The sequence below is a fragment of the Aspergillus tubingensis genome, assembly GCF_013340325.1.
Source record: "Aspergillus tubingensis WU-2223L DNA, scaffold_2, whole genome shotgun sequence".
Classification (NCBI taxonomy): Eukaryota; Fungi; Ascomycota; class Eurotiomycetes; order Eurotiales; family Aspergillaceae; genus Aspergillus; species Aspergillus tubingensis.
The window spans coordinates 1325065-1350061 of record NW_023336276.1 but is presented as its reverse complement, the minus strand read 5'-3'; the positions used below and the strand labels follow the sequence as shown (position 1 = coordinate 1350061).

The following is a 24997-nucleotide window of genomic DNA, read 5'->3' as shown; positions in this document are numbered from 1 at the left end:
GCAGTAGTCATCTGTCAATATGACCCTGAAGCCGAGTTGATGAAGGCGGGATACCGCCGACATCGCAGGAGGACATAACCCCTCCTTTTAAGAGCAGGCCGATCAAGAGAAAGCTTGAGTCCTTATCGCCACGCGTGGTGTCTTGCAGCACCTGAGCGTCGTTAGCGTCTGGGCAGGTGTAACAAAGCCGATAAGAAGCATGTCGGTAGTGTCTATCTTGATAACGGCCGAGGTACCCTGCAATCAAACCCCCGGAATGCGGAGAAGCTGGCCTCGTGAATTGTAATGTTACACAGCTGAGACAGAAGCCCGAGGCATGATTTGCGAATCGTCGGATGCGATGTGTTTTTGTCACATCAGTCAGTTGATTCCTCCTGAGAATTGTATTTTCTTTGCCACATTCCGAGTAAATTGAGAGTCAATGGTTTTGATAAGGCGTGCATCCTTCCGATTGGGAAACAAGACCGATAGCGTTATCGCAGACGCGATGCCAAGTTCGGCGGGGGCGAAACAGCGATAGTGTTAATGCAAAGACGGCTCGCAAGCTAGGGCCTAGATCTCACTTGTGCGTGATGCTCTTTCTCTTGGACTGTGGGACCTCAGTGGGACCAATGTTTACAGCCCTATCTTGACGATAAATCTTTTTGCTTATTGGCGGTCTTTCCGACTGGCTGGCTGCAGTAGTAGCGAAGGAAGAGCTCGATAGGGTGATGCTCAAGTCCATCAAACTCTAGCACCTTGGTGTATTGGATGACAACCCGTTTTCCATTATGGTGTGCTTGCAGAATTCGTCCTTGCTTTCTATTCAGGTAAGATATAGCCAGAATCTAGGAAGTATTTGTCAGATGTGTGTCCAGGTTGAAAAACAGAAGCGTTTGTGAATGACTTACTGGCATGATCGAATGCCGTCTGTAACAGTCCAGCCCTATGCGGACAGCCATGACTCTCATAATGGCCTTCACTTCGGTCACTGTGAGCCCCTTCGTCTTGTCTACTTGAATATTCTGACGGATATCGCATACGGCATGGGGTACTTCATGCTCCAAGTCTTCTAGTATACGTAGTATTTGCCAGCGTTCAGTAGAAAGCTTTTCGTCTAATTCGAGGCCTGGTTGCTGCTTCCATTTTCCCTTGCTAGTGGCTCTATACTTTTGTGTTAGTTAAGCAAACGGCTAAGTGGAAGATTCATACGAACTTACCCACACTCTCGAAGAGTGGTGAGGCTGTCCAAGCAGAACCCTTTGCGTACGGAAGTTGCATATTTATCTCGGAAGAGGTCAAGAATAAGTGGGCATTGAGTGGCTGTGCTTGAGGGTGTATTTCCACGTCCTGTATAGCCTAAGCTACCTCCATTTGAGGTATCCTTGCAAAGCTGCTTCGAGAGGCATGTCCGTACCGTGTCAGTCGGTAACGGAGAGAAAAAGCACGGTCTGAACTTGATTATATCTTTGCTATTCAAGTGGACTTCAGATGCGTCGATTTTCAGCTTCAATAATTGCCATGATTTTAGATATCCAGCTGAGTATTCCTCGATCCCAGCATGGGTTGCGATAATCTTGTCCTGTATTCTCTGGCGCTTCGCTTCTTGTGAGAGGTGAAAATGGAACACCGCCATCTTGTTGTCACTAGTCAGTTTGTGGAGGGAGAGATTGAGGCTTTCAAGTGGAGAATGAGTTCTTTGATGCATACTGTAGGAGGCTGAGGTGAGCGAATCAAGTGTTTTAATGTGTTCGATATATGAATAGTGGAGAATGGAATCAAGACTAGCGAGATGCAAGAAGTCGAAGTGGACGAATGAAGTGGTATGATGTATGTTCGTTGTCCTTTAGTGAAGCTGGCACTACGCCACTATTACAATGTCAGCCCTTCTGATCTCAAGTGCCAGCATAAGCATTGAATCATACCAGTTCTTAAATGCTTTTGATACCCTCGTTTGAGAGGAGTACAGAAATTGCTGGCACGATAGCGACTTATCTCATAATCTATATCTAAATCTAGTAGCATAATTCCTCTGAGCAGGATTAGACAAAGGTACCATATTGTATTCTATTTCCTCTGTTGCTGGCAGTTGATAGAGGATGAGCTCATCGTAGAACGTGATGGACGTGATGAAAGTGGTGTGATATTTGTTGTGTAGCCGCAACGGTTTCCTTTCTAGGAACATTCTCAACCGAAACATCTTGGTCAAAAAGACAGATGAGTATAAAGACAAGTTTTTTCTTCGGGATGGTCTCACTCATAGCAAATTTGCGAAACTCTATCTTGGACTGGTTGTGTGATGTGGCATTAGGGAAAGAGCTGCTTGGTGGGCCGATCCAGGGGGGAAGAACTCTCCGTGGGAGCAGGTGACCGGTGAGTTCTACTATACTGCTCTGCTACTATCCGCAGGCCTACTTTCTTGGTTTATGGATGGCCTGGCTACGAGAATGAGATTTTGGACTGGCAATAGTCGAAAACAGCTTTTCATCAAACGCTTTGGCGAGTCAGACATTAAATTCCTGGCAATAAACATCCCTGGTGATCCGATAAACAGTTTAGAGCACATTACTTCACCCTACTCATTCCACCCATACACTTGATCGCAAAAGTAGCGCAAATATTCGTACTCTTCATGTTTCTCTCAGGTCTCTGGCTAAACTAGGAACTACTGAAGACGATAAACATTTGCGCTATTATTGCAAACCGCTGTCCGATCAGTAGCAGCTTCCCTGATCCCCAAAAGCACTGAAGACAAACGGTGACAGTACTAAGCTCATTCATGATAAACCGATAGAACGGATTAATCAGATCATTCTTCGTCCAGGCAGAGTCACAGAAGAACGGATAGAGGGTCTTCACAGGCTATCTCCTCAAGAGCAGTAAGGGCACCATGTTCTTCAGGTCCAGTGTAGGTCACCTTCGTCTGACTGTGGTCCATGATTGTATTACGATTCCAAAGAGTGACGAGTGAGGTGCTCTAGACTCAATTAGCGAGGGCATTAAAGACTGAAGGGATGGACTCACTATCGAACCTGTGTGCACGTCCCAAGACAGATCTACCTCTTCTAGGCGAAAGTATTTCCGCTTCAAGTCGCGCAAGAATCTCCGCCACCAGGTATATCTGAAGATAATATTCTCCATAGTCAGGACCCGCAAACTATGGCAATACCTATTCAACTTTGGCTCAAGCAAGCGATGGCCCATGCCCGTAACATTGTGTAGTTTGATTACCGCCAGAGGTCCAATTCGAAAATACTTACCTTCCAAGACATCATAAACGACATCTTCTGCATAGGCTTTTCCAAGATCAAGTGAGACCTCATTTACTCCGTAGGGGTAGGGGGTATATAGTGGAAGTAGAAGTATTTTATAAAAGCCACGGCTGATTGCTATGTTTGCGTTGACTTTGAGTGATATGTCGGTAACTCTTAAACTTCCATAGAAGCGATCAGAGACAGCATAGGACGGGAGACTCTCAAGACCGCCATGTAGAAGCGAGGGTAAGTTATCTGTCCTGAAATCTAATGTGAGCGAATTTAGGGAACTTTTAGTCTCACAAAACGCGTATAGCACTGAGTAAGTCATGTCAATAGCACCCATCCATGCTAATTGATAGTCTATGTGCTTAATATCCACTGCAGAAATCCGGAGAACGCGGCATTGTGTGAGCTTTTTGACGACTTTTCGCAAGTCTTCCGAGGCTTGGGACTTCAGGGGACACGACGGGAGAACACGATAACCAAGGCCCAGAGGTCCTCCAGAAGAACTGCATATTGACAATTCTCTAATAGCTGAGGCTTGCTTTTCGGTGAGCGTCATCAACTGCCGCACATGCCGCCGGGAAAGGTCGGTACAGATTGTATGAAGATTGATCTTGTTGAGCGGGTCGGCACACACTTGGTAAAACCTTCGGCAGGTGAAACGCAAGGCGCAAAGGTCCAAATAACCAAGATATGAGAAGATCAGATGATATACCTCGAGTGGGAGGTTGTCAAGCTTGGTTGCATCTTGGGAAATGCGGGTCGTGACACTACGCGTCACTACTCGCCAACGGTGAGTACGGGATCTATTACATGACATGGATGGTACTCACTGTAGACACGTCTAGCATTGTCGAGAGCCATCATAGGATGGTCTGATGACAAGTGTCTGTAAAACTTGGGTGGTATCGAGTTGCCTGTTTCCAGGAGGTCAAGAGATTTCCAGGGCTAAGGATTCTGAAATGAACGTGGATGTACATCGAGGATACAGAACAAGCTGCAGAGAGGAATATGGCTGTCTCAGAACTGGTGCGTAGTGCTACTGGCATGGTTACCTAACGATGAGTTTCTAGGTCAAGATGACGAATGTATGACTTTCAAATGATGGTGCACGTCGGACTTAAATTTGATGATCCTTCTGGGTCAACCAAGATGGATGGTGTATTATTCATTGATTCGTATAATCTATCATTTTCCATTCTGGCTTGCAAGCCAGGCTTCGTGGGCCTTCTTCTGGCGCTCCCAGTCTTTCCGGAGCTTCTTGCTCTTACTCTTGGCGAGAGGCTCTCCCGCAGCATCTTTCGTGGGAATGCCGTCTTCATCCCAGGCGCTGTATTCGCTCGTGCGGAACATTTCCACGGGATTGAGCTTTCCTTTCTCGAGCCGTTCCAGGGCAAGCTTCTCTTGCTTCTCCTTCTCTTGCTGCTTCAACAAGGCCTTACGAGCTTGTTCCTCACGGGCCTGCAGCATATCCTTGGTGACAGGACGGACGAGCGCGGGCTTGTTTTCGCGGTCTTCCAAGTAAATGCCCAGGTTGAATAGATCGACATTACGCAAGCGATCGCAGAGAGAAAGTATGTCCTTGGAAGCCTGCTTGGAATCGTCCAAGCTTAGCGAGGCTAATTGAGAAGTGAAATTGTCCAGGACTTCGGAGTAGGGCTTGTCAGAATCGGACACAGTTGCTTCCTTGGTAGCAGAAGTGTCCACGATATCCTTCACCTGCTCAGCGGTGATGGGGGTTCCAGACATGGCAGCTTGGCGCAGAGTGTCACGCATGGCGGACAGTGGGTATAGGAAACGCTTGGCTGCTTCCGGAATGTCAGTGCCTTCCCAGCCGATGCCACAGTTGTCAGGAGAGGCCGCGCCATTCAAGCCAAAGATAGTGACAATCTGGGTGACCCATGTACCCATGGATTCAACCACCTTGAGATCCAGGGTTTGGCTGTCAAGCGCGTTGAACGTCGTGACCAACTCAGAAATGGCGGCCATGACCTTGGGAGTGTCAAAGGAGTCACAGAAGTATTCGTGGACCTTTTCTTGTGTGGACTTGAGGGCCTGTGCCAAGGTCTCGGATGAAGAAGTCGGCGCCTCGTCGGAGGACCGGAAGCTAGAGGGGTCCTTCGCTTTGACAAAGAAGTTGTTGAGCTTTTCTTCCCAAGAAGAGGCATTCTTAATGAGATCATCGGTGATCTCGACACCATCACGCCACCCACCGAGCAAGAAGACGATTCTCAAACTACGAGGAGTGTAGTCACCGCGCTCGAGAGCCTCCTTGACAGTGGTGAAGTTCTTCAAAGATTTCGACATCTTGGAACCCTGGATGGACAGGTGGCCCATATGCAGGAAGTAATTGACCCACTGCTGCTTATGCTCGCACCAGTAGGCTTCACTCTGCGCAAGCTCGTTGTCGTGGTGAGGGAATGCAAGGTCAATACCACCGGAGTGGATATCAATCTGGCTACCAAGGCAGCTCGATGCCATTGCCGAGCACTCGATGTGCCAGCCTGGCCGTCCTTGACCCCACTTGCTTGACCAGCTGGGCTCACCCGGACGGGATGCCTTCCAGAGGGCAAAATCATCTGAAGACTTCTTCTCGGTTGCTCGCGACAGCGCGCCCTCGCCGTCCCTCAGCAGAGGCTGGTTGTTGCGGTTCCAAGGCTCGAGTCGCGCATAGTGATTTCCAGCTTCTTCGAACGCCTTGATGTCGAAGTAGACGGAGCCATCGGAGGTAACATAACCGAACTTGTTCGCGACAATCTTTTCGACGAAGTCGGCAATCTGCTGGCCGTATTCCGTGACTCTGGTCACAGCATCGGGGTCGAGGACGTTGAGATCCCGCATATCCCTCATGAAGTGATCTTCGTACTTCTTCGTCAATTTCGTGAAGATCTCGTGTGCATCGCCAGGAATTGTAGACCCCTCCGTCACATCGAGATAGAAGCAGAAGACATCCTGGGCGGCGTCGTAGAAAGCCTTGCTGGAGGCAGCATCGATGCCCGAGAGCTTCTGGTCGGCCTCCGCAATCGCCGACGTCGTGGCTGTCACAGTCTTAATGTGCATCTTAATCTTGACCTCCGCATCACCGGGCTTCTTGTCTGCCTCCAGGGCCCCTCCCTGCAGCACAACTCCATAGACCTTCTCGGCTTCCGCGACAAAGTTCTCGGGCTTGGTTTCGGGATCGACCAGGGGAAGGTTCTTCTTGATGTAGGCGCTGTATGCTTTGCGGGCGGTTTCGAGGACATCGGGCGTAACGGTGGGGTGCTCGGCAATGTACTTGTTGAACAAGTGCTGTTGTCTACCGCGCAGGATGATCTTGGAGCCAGAGTCAATACTCGAGAAGCTATTGTATCGGCGGGGTAATGACACATACCTTGTCATCGACATCGGTAATGTTCATGACAAACTCGACGTCGAACTTGAAGTAATCCCTGAGGATTCGACGCAGGATATCGGTGCTGACATAGTTTCTGGCATGACCCAGATGCGCATCGTCGTAGACTGTCGGACCGCAAGCGTACCACTTAACTTTCCGGCCTTTGGGGTCCAATGGCACAAAGGGCGTCTTAGATCTGGTGAGGGAGTTCCATACTTTGAGGGAGGGCAGACGAGTGTCGGGATGAGCAGGGGGTTGCTGCCAGGGAGGCTGTTGGCGACTCTCCATGATGGCCGAGCGAGAGAACCGGCGTGATGAAAAGAGCGACCGGCAAACGAGGGGTAATCGTGGTGGTGGCATAAAGTGTCTGGATGGTTACCCACCAGTTTTTCAGCAAATTATAACGACTTGCTTTGACGGTCTGCCACCGATTGGCTTCACCGCCGTCATCCCCGCTTTGGGTTGGGTCTCGTGACTGGCCATGACTCATTCAGGCACAGGCCATGATTGGTTTAGTTTGATGCCATCTACTGTTTTGCTTGCAATCTATACACATACTCATTGCAGTATAATACAGACTGATATACATTCTCGAATGATACAACCATAAGACTACTCAGAAGGGTGACACCCCATATACTCCCAAAACCTTCCCAACATCACCATCCCGTTCCCCTTTCACGACCGTCGCCACCCTCTCTCCTCCATCAGATGGTTCTGCAGCATTTCGTCGTCGCAGTGATTCAGGATCACCGGTGAGATTCGTGGCACACAGCCCTGGATCGGCTCCAAACACTTTAAAGCCTTCATCTTTGAGGCGACACATGTACAAGACCATCATCATGTTCAGTGCAGCCTTGCTGGCCCGATACTCCGTAGCACTGGCTGTGTGAAAGGGAGATGACGGGTCTGCCGCACGACTAATGGAGCCTGTGCTCGAAGAGACAAATACAAGACGTTTCTCAGATGAATTCCGAAGCAGGTCGAGAAATGCTTCTGTCGTGCTAAGTGCTCCGACCACGTTCACATCCAGGATCTGGCGCATAGTCTCTCGACTTGGCGGATGCTTCATCGAGCTCATGGCAGCATTGTTGACGAGGATGTCAATTCGTCCATACTGAGCTTTGATCTGGGCAGCAGCAGCATCCACAGACTGATCGTCAGTCACGTCGATTTGAATTGACGAGACACTGCCCTTGATACTGGGGACAGCCTGCAAGGTCTTGGCCGCCTCTTCACCCTTGACTGGGTCTCGCGAGCCTAAAATGACATGGTAGTTGTCGGAGAGGAGCAGGTTCTTGGCCGTCTCGAATCCGATGCCCTGGTTTGCCCCTGGAGATGTTAGTTGAAACCAATTGTTGGGCTGGAAGAAGTACCAGTGATCAGGACCAACTTTTGCTCAGCAGACATGATTGGTACAGACTAATAGATATTCACGCAGTTTAAGAGGTTCTTGAGTGATTGCAACCACCGTCACGTTCAACACTATATACTGTGCAGTTCGGAAATATCAAGCCTTAACTCCGATCTACAGGAATGCCCATAACTCCGATAACACCGGCTTCGCATTGAAGGATTCGGAGTTTGGAGAGCTGAGAGCTGCCTGCTCGAATTTTGTTTCACCTCAACGTATAAGGAAATAGGTTGTTTTGCGAGCAGAATTGATGAGATGGATCATCATGCTCTCTAGTCACCATTCTGCTTCAAGATTGTTGCCTTGGCAGGAACTGGCATACCAATCATGCCAATCATGCTTCAGAGCAGCCCGGAGATCTTCAAGCCCATCAAGACCAATGGGATACTAGTAGGAGGGTATTAACCTCCTAATTGTCCTGCGTTCCGATGACAGGGAGTGGACCTGGCATCACAGTGCATATGCTCCAAACCAGTCATGCTAGTCATACAGCAGCCACATGCTGAGTATCGAGCAGGACAACATATAGTTTAGGGAACGATGTGAATACCAAGCCCATGATAGGGCTGACCTCTATAACCAGACACATCCGACAAAAGCATAGGTCAGGCTTTACCCACTAATATATACTATATAGACATGATCAGACTAGTACGTGCACTAGCCATGCCTTGAGGCTCTACTCTAGCGCATTGGTGATATTCTCGAAGGAAGCGATAGATATTGGCTCAGATCCACATGTGCACGGAGCCACATATCGCGTTATGCTCCATACTAGTCGACGAGGAAGCTTGTGCTATTCCTAGATATCTCCCCATTTCCGTGAGTTAGTTGATATTCAACAGGTCATTATTCCAATAGTTGTTTCTTCTACGGCTCTATCTAGCAACCTTGTTAAATGAACACCGGGATTCGGCAATGTATGAGACAGCATTCATACTATGATGCTCGAGATATGCCCGTCTCATAGTGATATTATTAGTATCAGACATCGCTGGTACGAAGTAGATAGATTCTACATACAATGCATAAACCAATACAAAACCATCTATTTACCATGATACATGTACACACCTACATCTCCCAGCAATAACTACCCAAATTAGCTAAAACGACCCTCTCATCATGATAAAATAAAGTACCCTTTCAACCACACTCACTTCCTTGAATTGAAATCCTATAAAAATCAGCCATAAAAAATGATATACAATAATCGCACACCGCTCCGCGCCACCAGCATCGAAGAACAAAAGAACAACAAAAGAACAACCCACCCATCACCCACACCCCCACCGAGGTCTAGATCTAGACCCATCCCTCAACCATCATACTTACTGTCTAGTAGTCCCACCGCATCAACCAACATCAAACCCGATAAAGAAGAAGAAAGCAAGAAAGAGTTCAATAAAGTGATGCAACCATCCACAGCAAACAAGAAAACGAAACACAACAGAAATAAGTGTAGTACTTCTTTCACCGCTAAACCCAAAGCCACATCCTCCCGGCAAGGATGATACAATATACGTAGTAGCTATCTTGATACTAGTAAGTAGTAAGTAGGGGATATCAATTCCCAATCTAGTTGCTAAACTACGTAAGTAGTTTAACCGTTGTTGACCGGCTACAGACACCGACCCCGTGGGATAACGGTCATTCTATCATTCTTTTCTTTTTCCCTGTTTTTTGCAACGGTCACGAAAGTTAAAGTCAAGAATAAACATATTCCATATCAGTTTAAATCCCTGAGCAATAAGTAAGTAGTGGTGGATATTCTATCCGCCGCGGGAATAGTAACTCACCTCCATCCCACTACTTACGGCATACATCCCCCAAAACCTGCTCTTCTCCAACACCCTTCCACTCGAATAGGAATATATCCCCACACCCACACTATTTACCCTTTACTCAATGAAAAAAGAGAGGAAAACCACAACCATGACCAACTCTTTTCCCCTCGTGTGCGCCGATCACACCAAGTAACGTAACTGTACAACCCAGACTCCCTCCGTACAAGGAATTCATTCCCTCACCGCCAGTTCACGGCCCCTCCCCCCTCTTCGGTAGTTTGGTAGACTAGCGGGAACGGAAGGGAAAGGAAAAGGGAAAAGAACAGGGAAGGGAAGGACAAACGGTAAACGGTTGCCGTGACACACAGGTTTAATTCTCACATGCAATTAGCCGATGAGATGAGATGAAGAAGAAGAAGCGGAGCGTGAGAAGGATGGAAGGCTGGAAGGCTTCTGGAACGAGGAGATCCTTGTTTTTTTTCATGAGGTGGATAGTATACGTATTCCCTAGATAAGGTAAGCAACAAGTGTAGTTGGAGGAATGAGGATTAAGGATTGATATTAATTATCTAATTGGTGGGATTATTTATCATCGGATATTGTCCGTCAGTTAGCTTTCATCCTCATCCTTATTCTCATCCTTCATTATTTATCCATTACCTATTGAATACTACAGTAGTCTAACAAGTTACTGTGTAGTGCCGACATCTTCCGATAACATTACTACCTTCCTTATGGATTATACTTCGTTACGAAGGAATGAATGAAATATATTCCTATCCCATAAACACGTGGGTACTCACCACGCAACCACCAACAAATATTTCCTAAGTAGTAGATAAATATATCTGCCGAACTCCCGACCGACCGCGCGCGGCGCAACAAGCGGCTTCCTGAATATTATCATTCTCTGATATTATCATTCGATCCTATATTCCATCAGGATTCATCATCACGAAGTAGTAGCCAGCCAGCTAGCTAGACTAGCATGTGTCATGAAGAATAAGTAAATAAATAGTTCCGTGTTAACCGATCTACCCGGTCAGACAGACAGACAGACAGACAACACCCCCACTTGTTTCAAGGGTAAGTAGCTTATCATGAATGAATGAATGAGGGATGATGGATGATGGAACGATGGAATGTTCGTTAGGCTTACTAGTACTAATTTGTTTACTTGGGTACCCAACCAACTAACCAACACTGCAGCAGTGCAGTGGTGTCATATCTAAGACAATCTGAATAATAATATTATGAGTTAGTTGGTTATAATATGACAGTGATGAAAATATAAATATTATTGATAATATTAATATCACTAATAATACAGATATTAAACCAGGAAAATAAATGCTAGTATTTCTAATCAACCACTGCGTGGAAACGTTCCAGAACACACACTACTAGTACGTACTGACACTGACTTACTGGGGTTTGTTACCCCTCCGTGTCAATGTGGGATGAATATTATTATTATTATTATTTTCGATATCTTTATCGTCATCATGATGACGGGGATGTCCGGTTGTACGATAAGGCTTTATGTATGTATGTGCTTATCTAGAATTTCTAATCATTCATTGAGTTATTCAATGTTCGTTGTGTGGATTAAGAATAACTATTCAACTAGTCAAATATTTAATGATTAAAGAATATCCAAAGAAGTACTACATTCAACTGCTGTGTCACCACTTCCCATTCTAGATAGAGTAAATCGGTGGTTACATGGCAGACGGACGGTGGGTTTGTGGCTGTATTCTTGTGCGAGGGTAAATATATTTATCGATTTGTAATGAGTGGGATGAAGTGGCTTACTATGGCATACTTATTTACGGTGTAGATGCCAATCTGATTACGGAGTACTATGCCGTGGCTAATTATATCCATTTACTCTGTCTGAATATAACCGAGATAAGTAAACATGAAGATTACAGTCATAATCACGAGTATATCCTAACCGCCCTTGGCGTATTTGCCACCCCGAGGTAGTAGTAGTAGCAGCAGCAGCTGTCAAGATGATCGGTGTCAAGCGACGTGCCAGAAATATGGGGTAAATGTGGATGAATCCATGTCAACGTGTCCATCATCATCATTATCGTCATCATCATCATTCTCAATAAACTCCGACCGCTATCATACCCGATGGAACCCTAGCATCATTTCCACAAGGCTGAAAGCGTTACGAGGTCTCAGCAAACGAATCGAGCAAAAGAGTGATGCTTTCATCGCGGCTCTGCGATGAGGCTCCAATAATACGACTCCTACTCATGCTACTAATGCTCTCCGTGTAACACGCGAGTGATTACCTGCTGACCCGTACGGCCTTCCCCATCTGGGGATCGCAATCCGCGGCGTCTCCGCGCGTCCGTGTAGATGATCGAGAATGAAACGTCAGCGCAAGCACTGCCCGCCCGCACGTTGCACCGTCCAACCTCACTTTCGTAACCAGACGGAGTATAATGGCCTTGTCTACAGACCCCCCGCGTAGGACGACTCCTGTAGAGATTAAGCGGTCGGTCGCTGCATGGGACAACGGAGCGCATGCCGATATTGAACGCTATCGTAAGCTTGATAGTCGTGGTCAGATGGACATGAGAAAAAGGATAACTCTGGTGTCAACAGCAGTAAATGACGACGCCCACCAACAATAAACCTGCTTAAACTGCGGAGTTGCCGATTATGTCGCAGGTGGCGGGAATAGAACGAAACGAGTCAAGGCATAGTGACAGACTGACTCAACCGAGCGCATGGACTCCGTGCCGTCATGTCGATAGTACCTCCCTTTGACCTCTGGAGACGGCCCTATCCGGAGATCAGTTCCAAGCATAGTATCACTGTGTATGTCAACTCAAGCCACCTGTCCCCGCTCACCCTCGCCACATACCTCGCCTCACTCTGTATGTAGCCAGATAAATATACCACACATTCCAAATGCGACGCCACACATATGATCGGTCTCCCCCCGTGCGAGCCACAGGTTGAGGATCAACCGGGGAAGTTGTTTCCGGACTGCTCAGAAAGACCCGTCGCAGGGTCGTGGATCCCCAAGCTGGGAAGCTCTAGTTGCCAAACCGGGAACCCAGTGCAGACGGAACCACAGCCAGGCATCCGTCTGCTACATCCGCTGCGAGGAGTACACCTTATTTCTCAATCCGTGCTCCGGGACCCGTTCCCCGTCCCAGAATGTGGTGCAGCAAATGTGGTCCTCCCCGGACGGTGTGGTATGTGCTTTCTCCATCCCCAGATACTCCGGGGAGCAAGTGGTACCTTTAAACTCCGCGCAAGGCCGTGGGCGGGGCAGCCAGGGTGTGCATTGTGAGGAGTCCAAGACCACGCTCCTGGATCTTCAGTCCTAGCTTCTAGTGCCTTTCCAATGTTTCATCCATAATTGAGGGATGGGGAGAGCACCCCCTTCCCCCGGTCGGCGATGCAAAAGTCCCGATTCTCAATCAAGACGAAACCACCATGAATGGATGCATCAATTTTCAGATGCCTAAGGTAGTCCAACCCAAGCGCTAGATCGATAGCAAACACCATAAAGGTTGATTGTTTCGCCCGACCAACGAAACCGATGGCATGGCATCATGAGAACCAATAACGGGGGAAGCGGTGAATCACCGCTGTTTGGGAGCTTTGACAGTCCCTGCAGACGCAGTACCGCAGATTAGCAAGGTGGTGGTAGTAGGAGGGAGGGAACAGTGCAAAACACCGCTCATGGAGGGGTAGCACCGAGGCATCACCACGTAAGCTGGGAGCATGCCTTGCATGACGAGCTGTGGGTGGGTGGAAAATGCAGGAGGGTATCCGGGATCATGGGATGACGATGGACAAGGGGGTCAGCACCAATCAATTGGATGGATCGCCTCGATCGGAAATGCATTTTGCATTTTGCAGTACCCAAAGTCGGGGACAGTCTGGAATGTTAGGCTTGCATACGCGGATGTACCTGGGTGGAGAACTGGCAAAGTAAGTCAATAAGTAAAGTACAGGTGTACCCCAGAGTGGATTCCGGAGTACTTCTGGTCAAGGAGACCAGGAAGTATTCGGGAATGTACTTATGTATGCAAGTGCATACGTAAGTAAGCTGTACACAATCTGGGAAATGTGCAGCTGGAGTGGAATGCACATGCTCAGAGAGCTATGGAGAGATAGTCGTCATTGTCGTCATCATCGTCCTTCATCGAGATGATGATCCATTCACAGTGAGTGGATGTATCTTCAGGACCAGCTGAAGGTATCCAGTACTTTCCTCCTTGACTTCCACCCGCGGCGAACTACTGCAGCCACCGGGGCCGGGGGGAGATGTCCGGCTCACGGTGCACCCTGAAGAACCTGCGATACTTTCCCCAAAAGCAAAAAGGGGGCAAAAGTTCCTCCCCATGCTCTCTCCACTGCTCCAGTCCTGGTCCGGCAGTTTGTACCGCGGTTCCGCGGGTCTACCCGCGTCGTGTTCTCCAAAATAGTGCAGTTGATGAGTCTTGAAGGGCCGCGAGGGGGAGCAAATACGGAAGTACTTTGGGTTGGCGGGGAGCTCAGAAAGCTACCGCATTGGGAAGAGACGATCCTCTGATGCCAAAAGGGGAAAAATACTTTTCATTTATTTACTTCTTCCCAAAAGGGACGATCGCTGGGGCGGTGGAGACCATCCAATCCAGCACGGCGGTTCGATCATTCATCGGAGGCGGGTTCCGCACTCCCGCGAGTGAAAGAAAAGCAGTTGTGCATGAGCAGACTATTGACTGAGTGACTGACTGATCGTGGACTATCATTGATTTACTTCTATCTGATCATTTGCCCCCGGGGAAATTAGGGCCGAGGGTCTAGAGCCGTCGACGGGTTAAGTACCTTTTCATTTACCCGTCAGTCAGGTTCAAAGGAAATGGATGAACCCTCTTTAGCAACCGAGGTCTGGGCGCCGGCATCGGGTGTGTTGCTCCCAATCACCCGGTCGGGGCCATGTTACTCGTCAACTGACGGACTGACAGGCCAGGCTTCTTGTCACAGTTCAATCAGTCCCGCTGGGCCGTTTCATTGTCCACCTGATAGCGCCAATCAGCACCGGTAGTACTAGCAGCAACAGTAGCAACCACCACAAGATGAAGCCATTCAAGACGGTCAAATAACTAGTGTGCTTGTGATGGCTTGTGATGGCTGGTGCCCGGTCGGTCAAAGCGTTTGCTATTTCAGAAAGAAAGAACTGAATCACATCTTCATTATTAGTAGTAGGCGTTCTGGGCATGGTGTTGGTGTGCTCGTGATGATACTTTAGCATCGCAACTCGTACTTTGTCTGGGATGATCAGTTGTGTCGGTTTGATGCTTTTCACACTGCATTGTGGAGCTGAACTGAGACAGACCATCAGCCAACGTACTTCACACAAAGGTAGGTTGGTAGGCAAGTTGTTAGTGACTAGCTGGGATCATAATTTAGTGAAGTTCTTTGGAGCGACTACTAGTTCCAGGGGTACATATGCAAAGAAGTCTAGAATTAGATCATTCGTTCAGGTCCACTGCAACCAACGAAGTCGTACAAAGTACACTGTATGAATTTAGTAGGATGCATTGCATAGTGATTGATTGATCGCGACCCAGAATTGATAAAGCACACTCCGCTTGTTTGATATATATATATCTCTCTTTCAAACACATACTGCATGCCAGCATATGTACTTCGTAGGTATGCATCGCATCGAGTCATTCATCCATTCGTTCGTTGTTCATTAAATATAGTACCACTAAGAAGTACTACTGTAGTACTCGATGCACACTGCATACACAATGCCATCCATTCATCCCATCCAGCCCCAACTCTGAAACAAGCTGTCCCCTGTACGACTAGTCAGTCATCAACAACAAAACATTCAGCTGATCACAGGATAGCCAGCGATCCAGCCCTGCGTGTGCCTTGTCAGAATTAGACTACTACTACTATTACTTCCCGAACAAAGGAAGAGAAATACTGTACTAGTTAGTAACTAAGGAAGGGGTGGATAAATCCAAAGCCCCCCAGATGCCGAGGCACTATCCCGCCCGGCAAGGCTAAAAACTACCCGCCTAGATTAACCGTGCATTTCGCCTCTCGACTCTAACAAAGCGCGACGGTCGGAGAAGTACTACGTACTAGTAAATAGTGATCTTCATTAGCTAGGCTGGACTCACACAAAGAGTAAACCCATTCTGTTGCCTACTGTAGTTACCCGAAAGAAGTATATTCCCGTTGTTGTTGATTTCTTTCACAGAGTTGCCTGGTCTGGCCATTTACAGCCGATGTGACTAGTTCGCGGGCTGAAACGGACAACTGCCGATGAGAGGGAGGAAAAGGGAGGAGGCATGGGGGGCCGTTGTTGCTTCGCCTCCCCAACTTACTGGCTGTACGGGGGGCAGGGCAGAGCAAGGCAGGTCAGGACAGGGCAGACCGCGACAAACTCAGACAGTGGATGGAATCTGGGGGTGGTGCGGCCCGTCAGATCAGATTTGGGGGCAGGCAGACAGACAGGCACAGCTGACTTTGATTCTATCGATGCCAGTAGATAACTATTTACGAGACGAACTGTTAAGTCCCTACGCGGGTCCGAAGGAGTAAGAATTACGGAGCGGATAAATGGGCTTGGCGGTGGTACACAACGTCCGGGGTAAAGAAGGGTGATAAGTAAGTAGTTGTTGGTATCTCGGTAGAAACGCGTGGGTCGCGGGGGTGGGTGGATTGTTGAACGGGGAACCACACGACTATGTACTCTGGGTCGTCCCAGGGAACACAACTGTCCCCCGGACACGAAACAACTTGACAGTAACGGACCCGGGGGTCGGATCCGTGCAAGATAGGTTCCATGGTTAGGATGTTGAAATAAGAAGTTGTGCGCCGCCTATTGTTTAAGGGGATACTTACTGTAGGGTCTATCATTATGTGAAGTGTATTGTAGAGTGTAGCGACTTTCCTATCGGGTTCTGATGGAGAAGTGGACATACACAGCCGGGGAGTAAGGTAGCAGGGCATAAGGGAATACCCGGGATCCACCGCGGATACCGCGCATGGATTAGGTACCCGACTACTTACTTTGCTTCCCTGGGGGCGGCTATGTGGTACTGAATGACCCTCTATCGAATTACTTTATTTCCTTTTCCTTTGCTTGCTTATTTTTGCCTTTTTTTTATGTACTCTGTTATCGCGGCACGAGCTGATAACAATAATCAGATGTCGCAAAAAAAAGGAAACCCAATCAATCCTCGTCTTGTTTGCCTCGAGAAACCAGCACTGCCAACAATCCCCATGTCCATGTCCGTCTCAGCCAATTTCTGAGGCGCCCGCCCGGGTGTTTGCCTGCCTGACCGCCAGACCACCACCACCACTACCCCCAAGAAAGAACCCATGTTAGAAGGGAGTTGAAGGGGAGGGGAGGGGAGGGATGGGATGAGTTGTAAAACCAACGCGAGATGCAAAAAGCCTAAACGCATTTGAAACCATCTGAGTCACTTGGACCCCAAGCAGTGCCGATGCTAACTAGTAATTATTATTCTATTTTTCCTTTTTACCCACATAGTACATGCCTACTACCGTTATCGCCAGATGTATATACATACTTGCATACTCATACAGACGGGCGGATGTATGTCGACATCCATCGGAAGCATGCTGTGGTGTTAGTTGCTGCGAAGATGCCAAACAACAGACTGAAGCGGTGAGGTCAGAGCGTGCTGATTCGGTCGCGGAATTAGGGGTTGTGGTGATGATGATGCTGTACATTGGCTGCAGGGAGGGGAAGGGGGGATTGGTCTGAATGAATCGTTGGACTGACCGACAGATGGCTGATACCTGGTAAACTACACAGACCGCAAGAACCCGTTGCGAGATGCACGAGAACCCAACACCGCCTGTCGCATTGTGCTGAGGATATCGCGGATCAAAGCGTTTTTTTCTTGATTTTCGTGTCGGCTACTGTATTCCGTACTTGACTTACTCCTGGTGGTGTTTACGTAGCAGAGGAGACAGCAAGCAAGCAGGGCGGGGTTGTGAATAATCATTTAGTTGATTATCTTACGGTGTACAGCCTGCCTGCCAGGTTGGAAGTATGAAACATCCGCCCGAAAAATAATAATCAATATTGGGGGCAGACGGAGTAATTCACAATTGAGGCGATGTTTCTCATTTAAATTAATATCGTCAGCCGCCGAAAAACAACACCAAATAGAAGGATGGATGAATGATGAGCCCCCACTGTCAGTCTGTCAGTCAGTCACCTCGGTCGGGTATGGGGGAATATTTACCGGACCCGTATCATGTCAGCCTTAGACTACTAGTTACAGTAATACTACTACTAATTCTACTAAGATTATGATATTGTTAATGCAAGTATCTACAATGTAGCAACTACTCCGTACACTGCACCAGTTGTATATTCTCTACTCTGGTGTTATTCTGCACTTGGCAAGATGCCAATAAATCTGGGGTCGGACGAACCAAAGAATCAGTTACGGAGGTGCCACTGATGGGAAGTCCGGAGTTGTGGGAGAAATCGGAGGGAGCAGTGGATTAAGTTGACTCATTCTTTGACACTTGATCCATCCCCACGCCAGTTCCTTTACCCTTTTTCCCCTTCTTCCCTTTTCTGGCCCCCCATCCGAAGCTCCCCGGGCCGCGGACCGGAGGAGCGAGCAAATCCGCCCAGAAAACAAATTAAAATGGAAGAACAAAAGAAAGCCGATAGATCCACGCCCTGGACCGGGGGTCTGGCTGTCAGATTAGGGTCGAATCCACCCGATGGGAATAAATCATAATAATAGATAAATATGTACCTTTAGTCCCTGGTCCGATGATGGGTTTCAGGAGTTCGTTGCTACATCGCACTGGACTGATCAACTCGAACATCTATCACTTTTGACAATAGTACCATTCACCACTACTACTACTATCTACTACCGACTACTGATCACAGTAAACAATACTAGTACTAAGCCACTTGGTACTTTCTACTGTGATTGACATACCGCCGCGACATCACCGACATCATCAACATACCTCCACACATTTTCCACACATACACATCAGCTTGTTTACCTACCTACCTACCTACCACCACCACTACTACTATACTCCTGTGGTAGTAGTACTTGCTCTCTCGTGTCCAACCACTTTGATTGCTGCTTCATTCATCGTACAGCGACCGGAACGCCCCTTCCGCCTGATCGCCGCGCTTGACACGCAGGATTACCAGTGGATGCTTTGCTTTCAGGCCAGCATTGCGGAAAATTCCAAGTGATTTCTGGCCGCTTTGTCGGGCTGGTGACTGGTAATTCCCCAGTGGGGCGACGCGCTCAACCCAAACAAGGGAATTTCTTACTTCCACAAAAAAAGAAATTCGATTTTCGATTTTTTGATTTTCTGATTTTCAGAAAATTGAATAAATCGAATTAAATAAATCCGAAGAGGGAAAAAAATCGGATTTGCTGCCAACCCCCCACTCCACACCTCCTTCTTCGTTCTCCACGACGCCTTATCTGTTGGGAGATGCAAGGGAGTCCAGACGCCTCCCCCGATCGATCTGGCCCTTCTTCCATTTATACATTCACCTCATTTTCCTCTCTCCGCCATTTGATCCACCGGTGGAGTGTTCCTTGATCAGCGTCAATCCCCAGATACTCCTCTCCAAGCTTATTTATTTATCTGACTTCCCACTCCTCCTCTCTCATCTCTTGGGTCTTGACCTCCCCAGACCGTGTCGATCTTCTTCACCTCCACTCATCAAACTACTACTGTCACAGAGCTAGTACTAGTAGTCATACTACTTATACTTCCTGCATCGCTCTGGACAACACCGAGATTCACTCCCATTACTATCACCTACTACACCTACTACCACCACTTACTACTACTGATAACACCTCTTCTCACCATGTATCCCTTTCTTCCCTGGAGTCAGAACCAGTCTAGTGTTCGCTCCTCTCTGAGCGAAGCCACCACTAGCACCCAGAATGTCTCCTTCAGTTTCAGCTTCGGCAGCTCTTGCTCACCTACTTCGATGCCGCCTCCCCCACCACCTTCTCCCACTGATTCCTTGCTCGACATCACTCCTCGCAAGTGCTCCTTTTCTAGCGGCTATGAGATGAACAACTCGTGCGCATTCCCATCTTGGCCCAACCGCCCTTCTCTGCTGAGTGCAGACTCAGAGGGCTCCAGTGCCAGCGCCTACCTTTCCGACGAAGATCTCCTCCCCATCGGCTCTGGATCCCCCTGCGAGAGTGCGATCGACGAAGAATCCGCCGCGCAGGACCCGACCATGGGAGACGTTGACCTGACCACCGAGCAGCAGATCCAGATGATTCGCGCCGCAGCGGAAGAAGAAGCGCAGCGCGCGCGTTTCCTTGCTCAGGTGCAGGCCCATGCGAGAGCACAGCAGGCCATGCGGGTGGCACAGATGGCAGCGGCAGAGCGCGAGAACGCAAAGCGCAAGAAGCGCAAGGCCATCCCCGAGAGGAAGCGGCGGACCGCATCAGCTTCGAAAGCCACCGTCTGCCGCGCCTAAGAGACACCGAGAAGGGTGTCATCTTCTCTTTACTTTTTCCCTTCGTTGTAACATCAATACGCCAAACCACCTACTTGCGCATGTCATGATACCCCACGACTTCGTCACCCCACGCCAACATTTTGGTCCGATTTAGCCGGAGATTAGGGTTGTCGAATGATCGACGCCGATCTGTCTCCAGCTCAGCTGTCCAGAAATGCGACCAACACGTCTATCTGGTTGCTTTCTTTTTTTTACTTTTTTCTTCTTTCAACTATCTTATCCTTCTTATTCCCCTTTTTGGGAAGCCCCCGATCTGAGTGGTTGCCGCAAAAAGCAATCAGTCAAGGTCCCCGCCACAATGACACACTTCTGGCACTGATGCTTGTGAGGTCGAGACATCACAAGGCTCGGACTTTCAAGAACAGGGCCATGAATTAGCATGATCGGGCATGGGACCGGGGGAATATGACGACAGAGGGTGCACGTGCGACGAAGGAGTGGGAGACGAAGCGAGGAGAGATAGTTGGTAGGCGCCGTAGCCGGGCGGAATTGGCAGGCCGGAGTTGCGTCTTCGCGGCCTCTGATTTGGTGCCCGAGCTTGGCTGCCTGATTACCTAATTTCCCTGTCGCAGCCGGCGCATTTGATGGAAATTGGGGAACATTCCCCTCTCTGGCTGCTGCTGCTGCTGCACGCTGGACAGGGCCCTCTGCTGCCTATCATTCTTCACAACCTCACCGCCATTGTCAGGGCACGCTCTGATCGCATTCCCTTCCCTACGGATGGTGACTCACTCCGATCATGCTGGCCCAAAGGGTCATGGCACGCGCTTGGATACTCGCTTCACGTTGCGCACTGTGTCTTTCCTTGCTTGTGGTTCTTTGTCCCCCCGGTTTCTTTTCTTTCCCCTCTTGTCAACCGGGTTTCTTTACTCTCTTAATTATTGTTACGTTTCATGCGTTGTCGCGTCGGTGTTGGTGGTCATGGATTTAGCAACATTTCGGGATACCAGACCCAGATTCCCCCTCAGCTGGGTTTCGTCAGTGGTTTTGCTTTTTCTTCTTTACTCGCGATTTCCGATCTAATTATTGCCCCTTTCTTTTGTCACTTTTCTTTTTGTTATCAGCGTCGGATGTTCAGATACCCCGTCTTGTATGTCATCATGTTGTTTCCTGGCGCTTCCTTGTTTCGTTTTTCCCCTTCATTCTCATACCCCGAGCGTGTTACACAGAACAGCTCCCGCGTTACTTTAGATGGATTGCATATTGCATAGCTCAGCGACATACCCCATTAATTCATGCAGCGATGGCCTTTGTTTCACTACTTGATTATCTTCCTATTTCCTATTTAGTATGGTAATACTTAACTACATTCACATCATGTGAATGAACGAATCAATGAACAATAACCACCGAAAATGAAGTGGTCTGATAACACAATAATTCTATCCTACTATAATAGATCCCATCCTATACCATCCTAACTGTAATGACTACCAAACTATCTGACCCACAATCCCACCTGAACAGATGACACAAGTACCTGCACGGCTATATCCGACGCAACTCCCATTAGTTCGACATCCTAGTGTAGAAGAGAGAGAGACTAGTAACTAGCGACTCCTGTAACAGCTGAGTACTACATATCCCCCGCTGTACTTAGAGCAGACAAAAACAAAAGCAAAGCTAGGCAGCACATGCAGTAGTAGCAGTATAATTCCTTTTTTACTGCCATCAGCCCGCCAGCCAGCCACCATCTACAGCACCTAACCACACAATTGGTACCTATTTACTATCGTTTCATGGTACTAGTGCCAGACATTAGTAGTGTTGGATGCTTTGTTTTTTTCATGTAAGGTACTTATGAAGACTATGGTCGGTTGGTGATCTGTGCTGAATGAAAGTGTCAGTCAGTCATCACGAGACACTGTTGATGGAAGGAAACTATTGATTTCTATGCCGTTACCCCCTCGGTTTTGTGGTGGTGGTGGTGCTGATGTCAGGCAATTATTGATTGTAGTCTATCCTATCGGTGATGAGTGAGGGGTTTTGTTTCACTTTGCTGAGGGGTTTAGAGATTTGGAATGATATGAGAGAGGATGAGATGAGATGAGATGAGATGAGGGATATACTTGTGTCGTTTGGAGGATGTGTATGGATTAGGATACCGGTAGAATATGCGTGATATAGTCGTAGAAGGAGATTGAATGTAAGGTACGTAAACTAACAGTGCTAGGTAGAGATAAAGACGAAGGAATAAATCGGTTCAAGTAGTGTAAGTAATACAGTACATCATCTATTAAGTGATTATCCAACTAACCCATCTAAGCCATGTATAGGAAAAATCAACCTGAGTATTAGTTACGTGGTAGGTATTCTACAGCCCCTTCGCCAATAACTCCTCTCCCACCTCCTTGATCAACGGCTCCTTCGCTACACTCGGAACATTCTTCTTCGCGACTATCGTCTCTGCAATCCCCATGGCATTGCAGAGATCCACGACCGCGCTGTCCGGACTAGCTTCGTAGACGAGCAGTCCCAGAGCGAAGAGAAGCCCGTGGAGAGCCTCCTGGCTCTCTTCTTCCTGGGTGATAGCTTCCACGAGCGACGCAGTCAGCTCGACCTGGGATTCCTCGGATAGCGGGTCGGTGTGGCCGGCGAAGCGGGCGTTGTGGTTAAGCGCGGCGAGGTTGTAGGCGAGGGAGGCGGCGACCACGCGGAGGTTAGTGTGGGAGTCGAGGAGGGAGGAGGTGGTGAGGTGGAGGAGGGTTTGGAGGAGAGAAGAGGAGGAGGTAGTGAGTTGGTCGCGGTAGAGAGGGGTGGAGAAGAGGGTGCAGCAGAGTTGGAGCATAACGATGCGGAGGTTGTAAGGGCATTTGGAGAGGCCAGCAGATGGGGATAAGAGGGTGAGGAGGGTCTTGTGGTCGGGCTCTTCGGCAAAGTAGCTGGATACGCGGGGGTCGAGGAAGAGCAGGCGGGTGAGGTCGACGAGAGCGAATAGGTGGTCTAGAACTAGAGAGCCGTAGGTGCTTTGTAGATAGGTGGCGAAGGTTGGGAGGTCTTGGGGTAAGGGGGTGTCTGCTGCTGGGGTGGAAGAGGAGGTGCGGTGTTTCAGGTAGGTGATCATGGAGAGGAGGCGGGGGTCTTCGTGGTGAGGGCTGAGTTTCTGGACGAGCTTGTCAAGAGGGGGTACTTTCTTGTAGGTGACATAGTTAGAGATGGGGCGTTGGAGGCTGGGGAGACGGAGTTGCTGGTGACGATGGGGAGGATGGGCCATTTCCAGAAGGAGACGGACGTTGCCTCGTAGTTGGGCTGGGTTGGCGCCGGACCATTCATCGAGCTTCTGGCCCTTCAGGAAGGTCATGAAGGTTGGGGTTGCTCGGACGCTGTATTTCATGCTGACATCCATGGCAGTACTGATGTCGACTTTGATGAGGGTGGCTTTGGCGCCTGCTTCCTCGGCGAGTTCGTCGTACGTCGGGTAGACCATTTTGCAGGGCGGACAGGTGGCCGAGGTGAAGAAGATGACGGCGCATGAGTCGGCGGCGGCAGCTAGGTGGTGCTCGAGCTGGGCGAGGTTGCTTGCGATGCGCACAGAACCTTGAGTAACGGGGGCAGGTTGCGCAGGGGCGGTTGGTGCGCTGGTGGAGGGCGTTTGAGTGCCGACTGTGCCAGTGCCAGCGCCAGTGCCTTGGGTTACACCGCGCAGGGCCATTTCGATCTGGGGCTTCATCATTTGCCCAAAAGGGGTGCTCAGGAAGGTCTGCGGCAGGTTTTGAATATGCTCAGGGATACCTTTGCCGAGAGCAAACATGGCCAAATCCTGTGTGAAGTTGTTGCAATTGTGCAAGAAGAGGTCGTAGGACTGGACGGCCGGGTTAGAGAGATGACCGGGCTGGGGATACGGGCTCTTACCTCAGGGGTGTAGATTTCCGCAAGCGACTGGATGTATTCTTCGATCACATCCATGGGGAGCTCGGTCTTGCCAAGATGCAGCTTCTCCATGGGCTGTCCATGATGAGTACTGCCGGGGACGGCCGTTTGGATGCCCTGGCCAAAGTAATACTCGACACCGTTCAGCACCAACGATGTGTGGTAGATGGCATCGATTTGCGTTCCCGTCAGGGCCAGTGAATACTAGACGAAGTTAGACACGAGGCGACTCTGCCACAACCAATGCGTGTCTCACCATTCGCGCAAGACCCTGTTCCGCATTAGCCCATGACTCCTTGACTAAACATGTACACGTGAAGCTATGGGAATCACCTTGGATAGGTCATAGACATACAGCTCGACATCCATGATGACGGCTGCTGACACAGAGGACTTCAAATCAAAGCTGCGAAGTATGAGAAAGCTCCAGGAAGACTGAATCGCAACTCCGAAATGCCTGGGAAATGTAATCCTCGCCGGCGCAAACGCAGCTGAAGAAGTAACAAGAAGAACCTCCAGGCATCGCGGGGTTACGTCAGCAGCCCGCCGGCCATCACGAGATTAACTGCAATCGAAGACAATGGAAGCAACCCATCTTCTTCTCACCTCATCTTCCTCGGAGTCATCGACATCCCCATCCGGACTCCCAACGGCAGTGCGATGTAAATCGGCAAATCCCGATCCTTACCAGCCTACCAAATGTCCATGGCTCATCCGCCGCCGCGCCTTATCTCCAACCACCCTTTCCCTTGACAT

At 49.0% G+C, this 24997-nt stretch overlaps 6 protein-coding genes across 6 annotated transcripts; 1 reads left to right on the top strand and 5 right to left on the bottom strand.

Annotated features, from left to right (window-relative positions):
- Nucleotides 1-623: 623 nt before the first annotated feature.
- Nucleotides 624-2164, bottom strand: AtWU_01035 (small oligopeptide transporter, OPT family; the record flags this gene model as incomplete). Its single annotated transcript, XM_035496150.1, has 5 exons — nt 624-827; nt 891-1143; nt 1200-1615; nt 1690-1848; nt 2036-2164. The coding sequence occupies 5 exons, from the start codon at nt 2162-2164 to the stop codon at nt 624-626; spliced, it is 1161 nt and encodes a 386-aa protein (XP_035352043.1).
- Nucleotides 2165-2809: 645 nt separating this feature from the next.
- On the bottom strand, nt 2810-4103 carry AtWU_01034 (uncharacterized protein; the record flags this gene model as incomplete). Its single annotated transcript, XM_035496149.1, has 3 exons — nt 2810-2956; nt 3004-4019; nt 4073-4103. 3 exons carry the CDS (start codon nt 4101-4103, stop codon nt 2810-2812), a joined length of 1194 nt encoding a protein of 397 aa, XP_035352042.1.
- A 324-nt stretch (nt 4104-4427) lies between these two features.
- On the bottom strand, nt 4428-6900 carry AtWU_01033 (cysteine--tRNA ligase; the record flags this gene model as incomplete). The annotated part of the gene is made up of 2 exons (XM_035496148.1): nt 4428-6551; nt 6610-6900. The coding sequence occupies 2 exons, from the start codon at nt 6898-6900 to the stop codon at nt 4428-4430; spliced, it is 2415 nt and encodes an 804-aa protein (XP_035352041.1).
- A 328-nt stretch (nt 6901-7228) lies between these two features.
- AtWU_01032 (NAD(P)-binding protein) lies at nt 7229-8022 on the bottom strand (the record flags this gene model as incomplete). The annotated part of the gene is made up of 2 exons (XM_035496147.1): nt 7229-7944; nt 7989-8022. 2 exons carry the CDS (start codon nt 8020-8022, stop codon nt 7229-7231), a joined length of 750 nt encoding a protein of 249 aa, XP_035352040.1.
- Nucleotides 8023-19699: 11677 nt separating this feature from the next.
- Nucleotides 19700-20329, top strand: AtWU_01031 (uncharacterized protein; the record flags this gene model as incomplete). Its single annotated transcript, XM_035496146.1, has 1 exon — nt 19700-20329. The coding sequence occupies one exon, from the start codon at nt 19700-19702 to the stop codon at nt 20327-20329; it is 630 nt and encodes a 209-aa protein (XP_035352039.1).
- A 2356-nt stretch (nt 20330-22685) lies between these two features.
- Nucleotides 22686-24610, bottom strand: AtWU_01030 (bifunctional C97 family peptidase/thioredoxin family protein; the record flags this gene model as incomplete). Its single annotated transcript, XM_035496145.1, has 4 exons — nt 22686-24173; nt 24224-24445; nt 24498-24512; nt 24575-24610. 4 exons carry the CDS (start codon nt 24608-24610, stop codon nt 22686-22688), a joined length of 1761 nt encoding a protein of 586 aa, XP_035352038.1.
- Nucleotides 24611-24997: the final 387 nt, after the last annotated feature.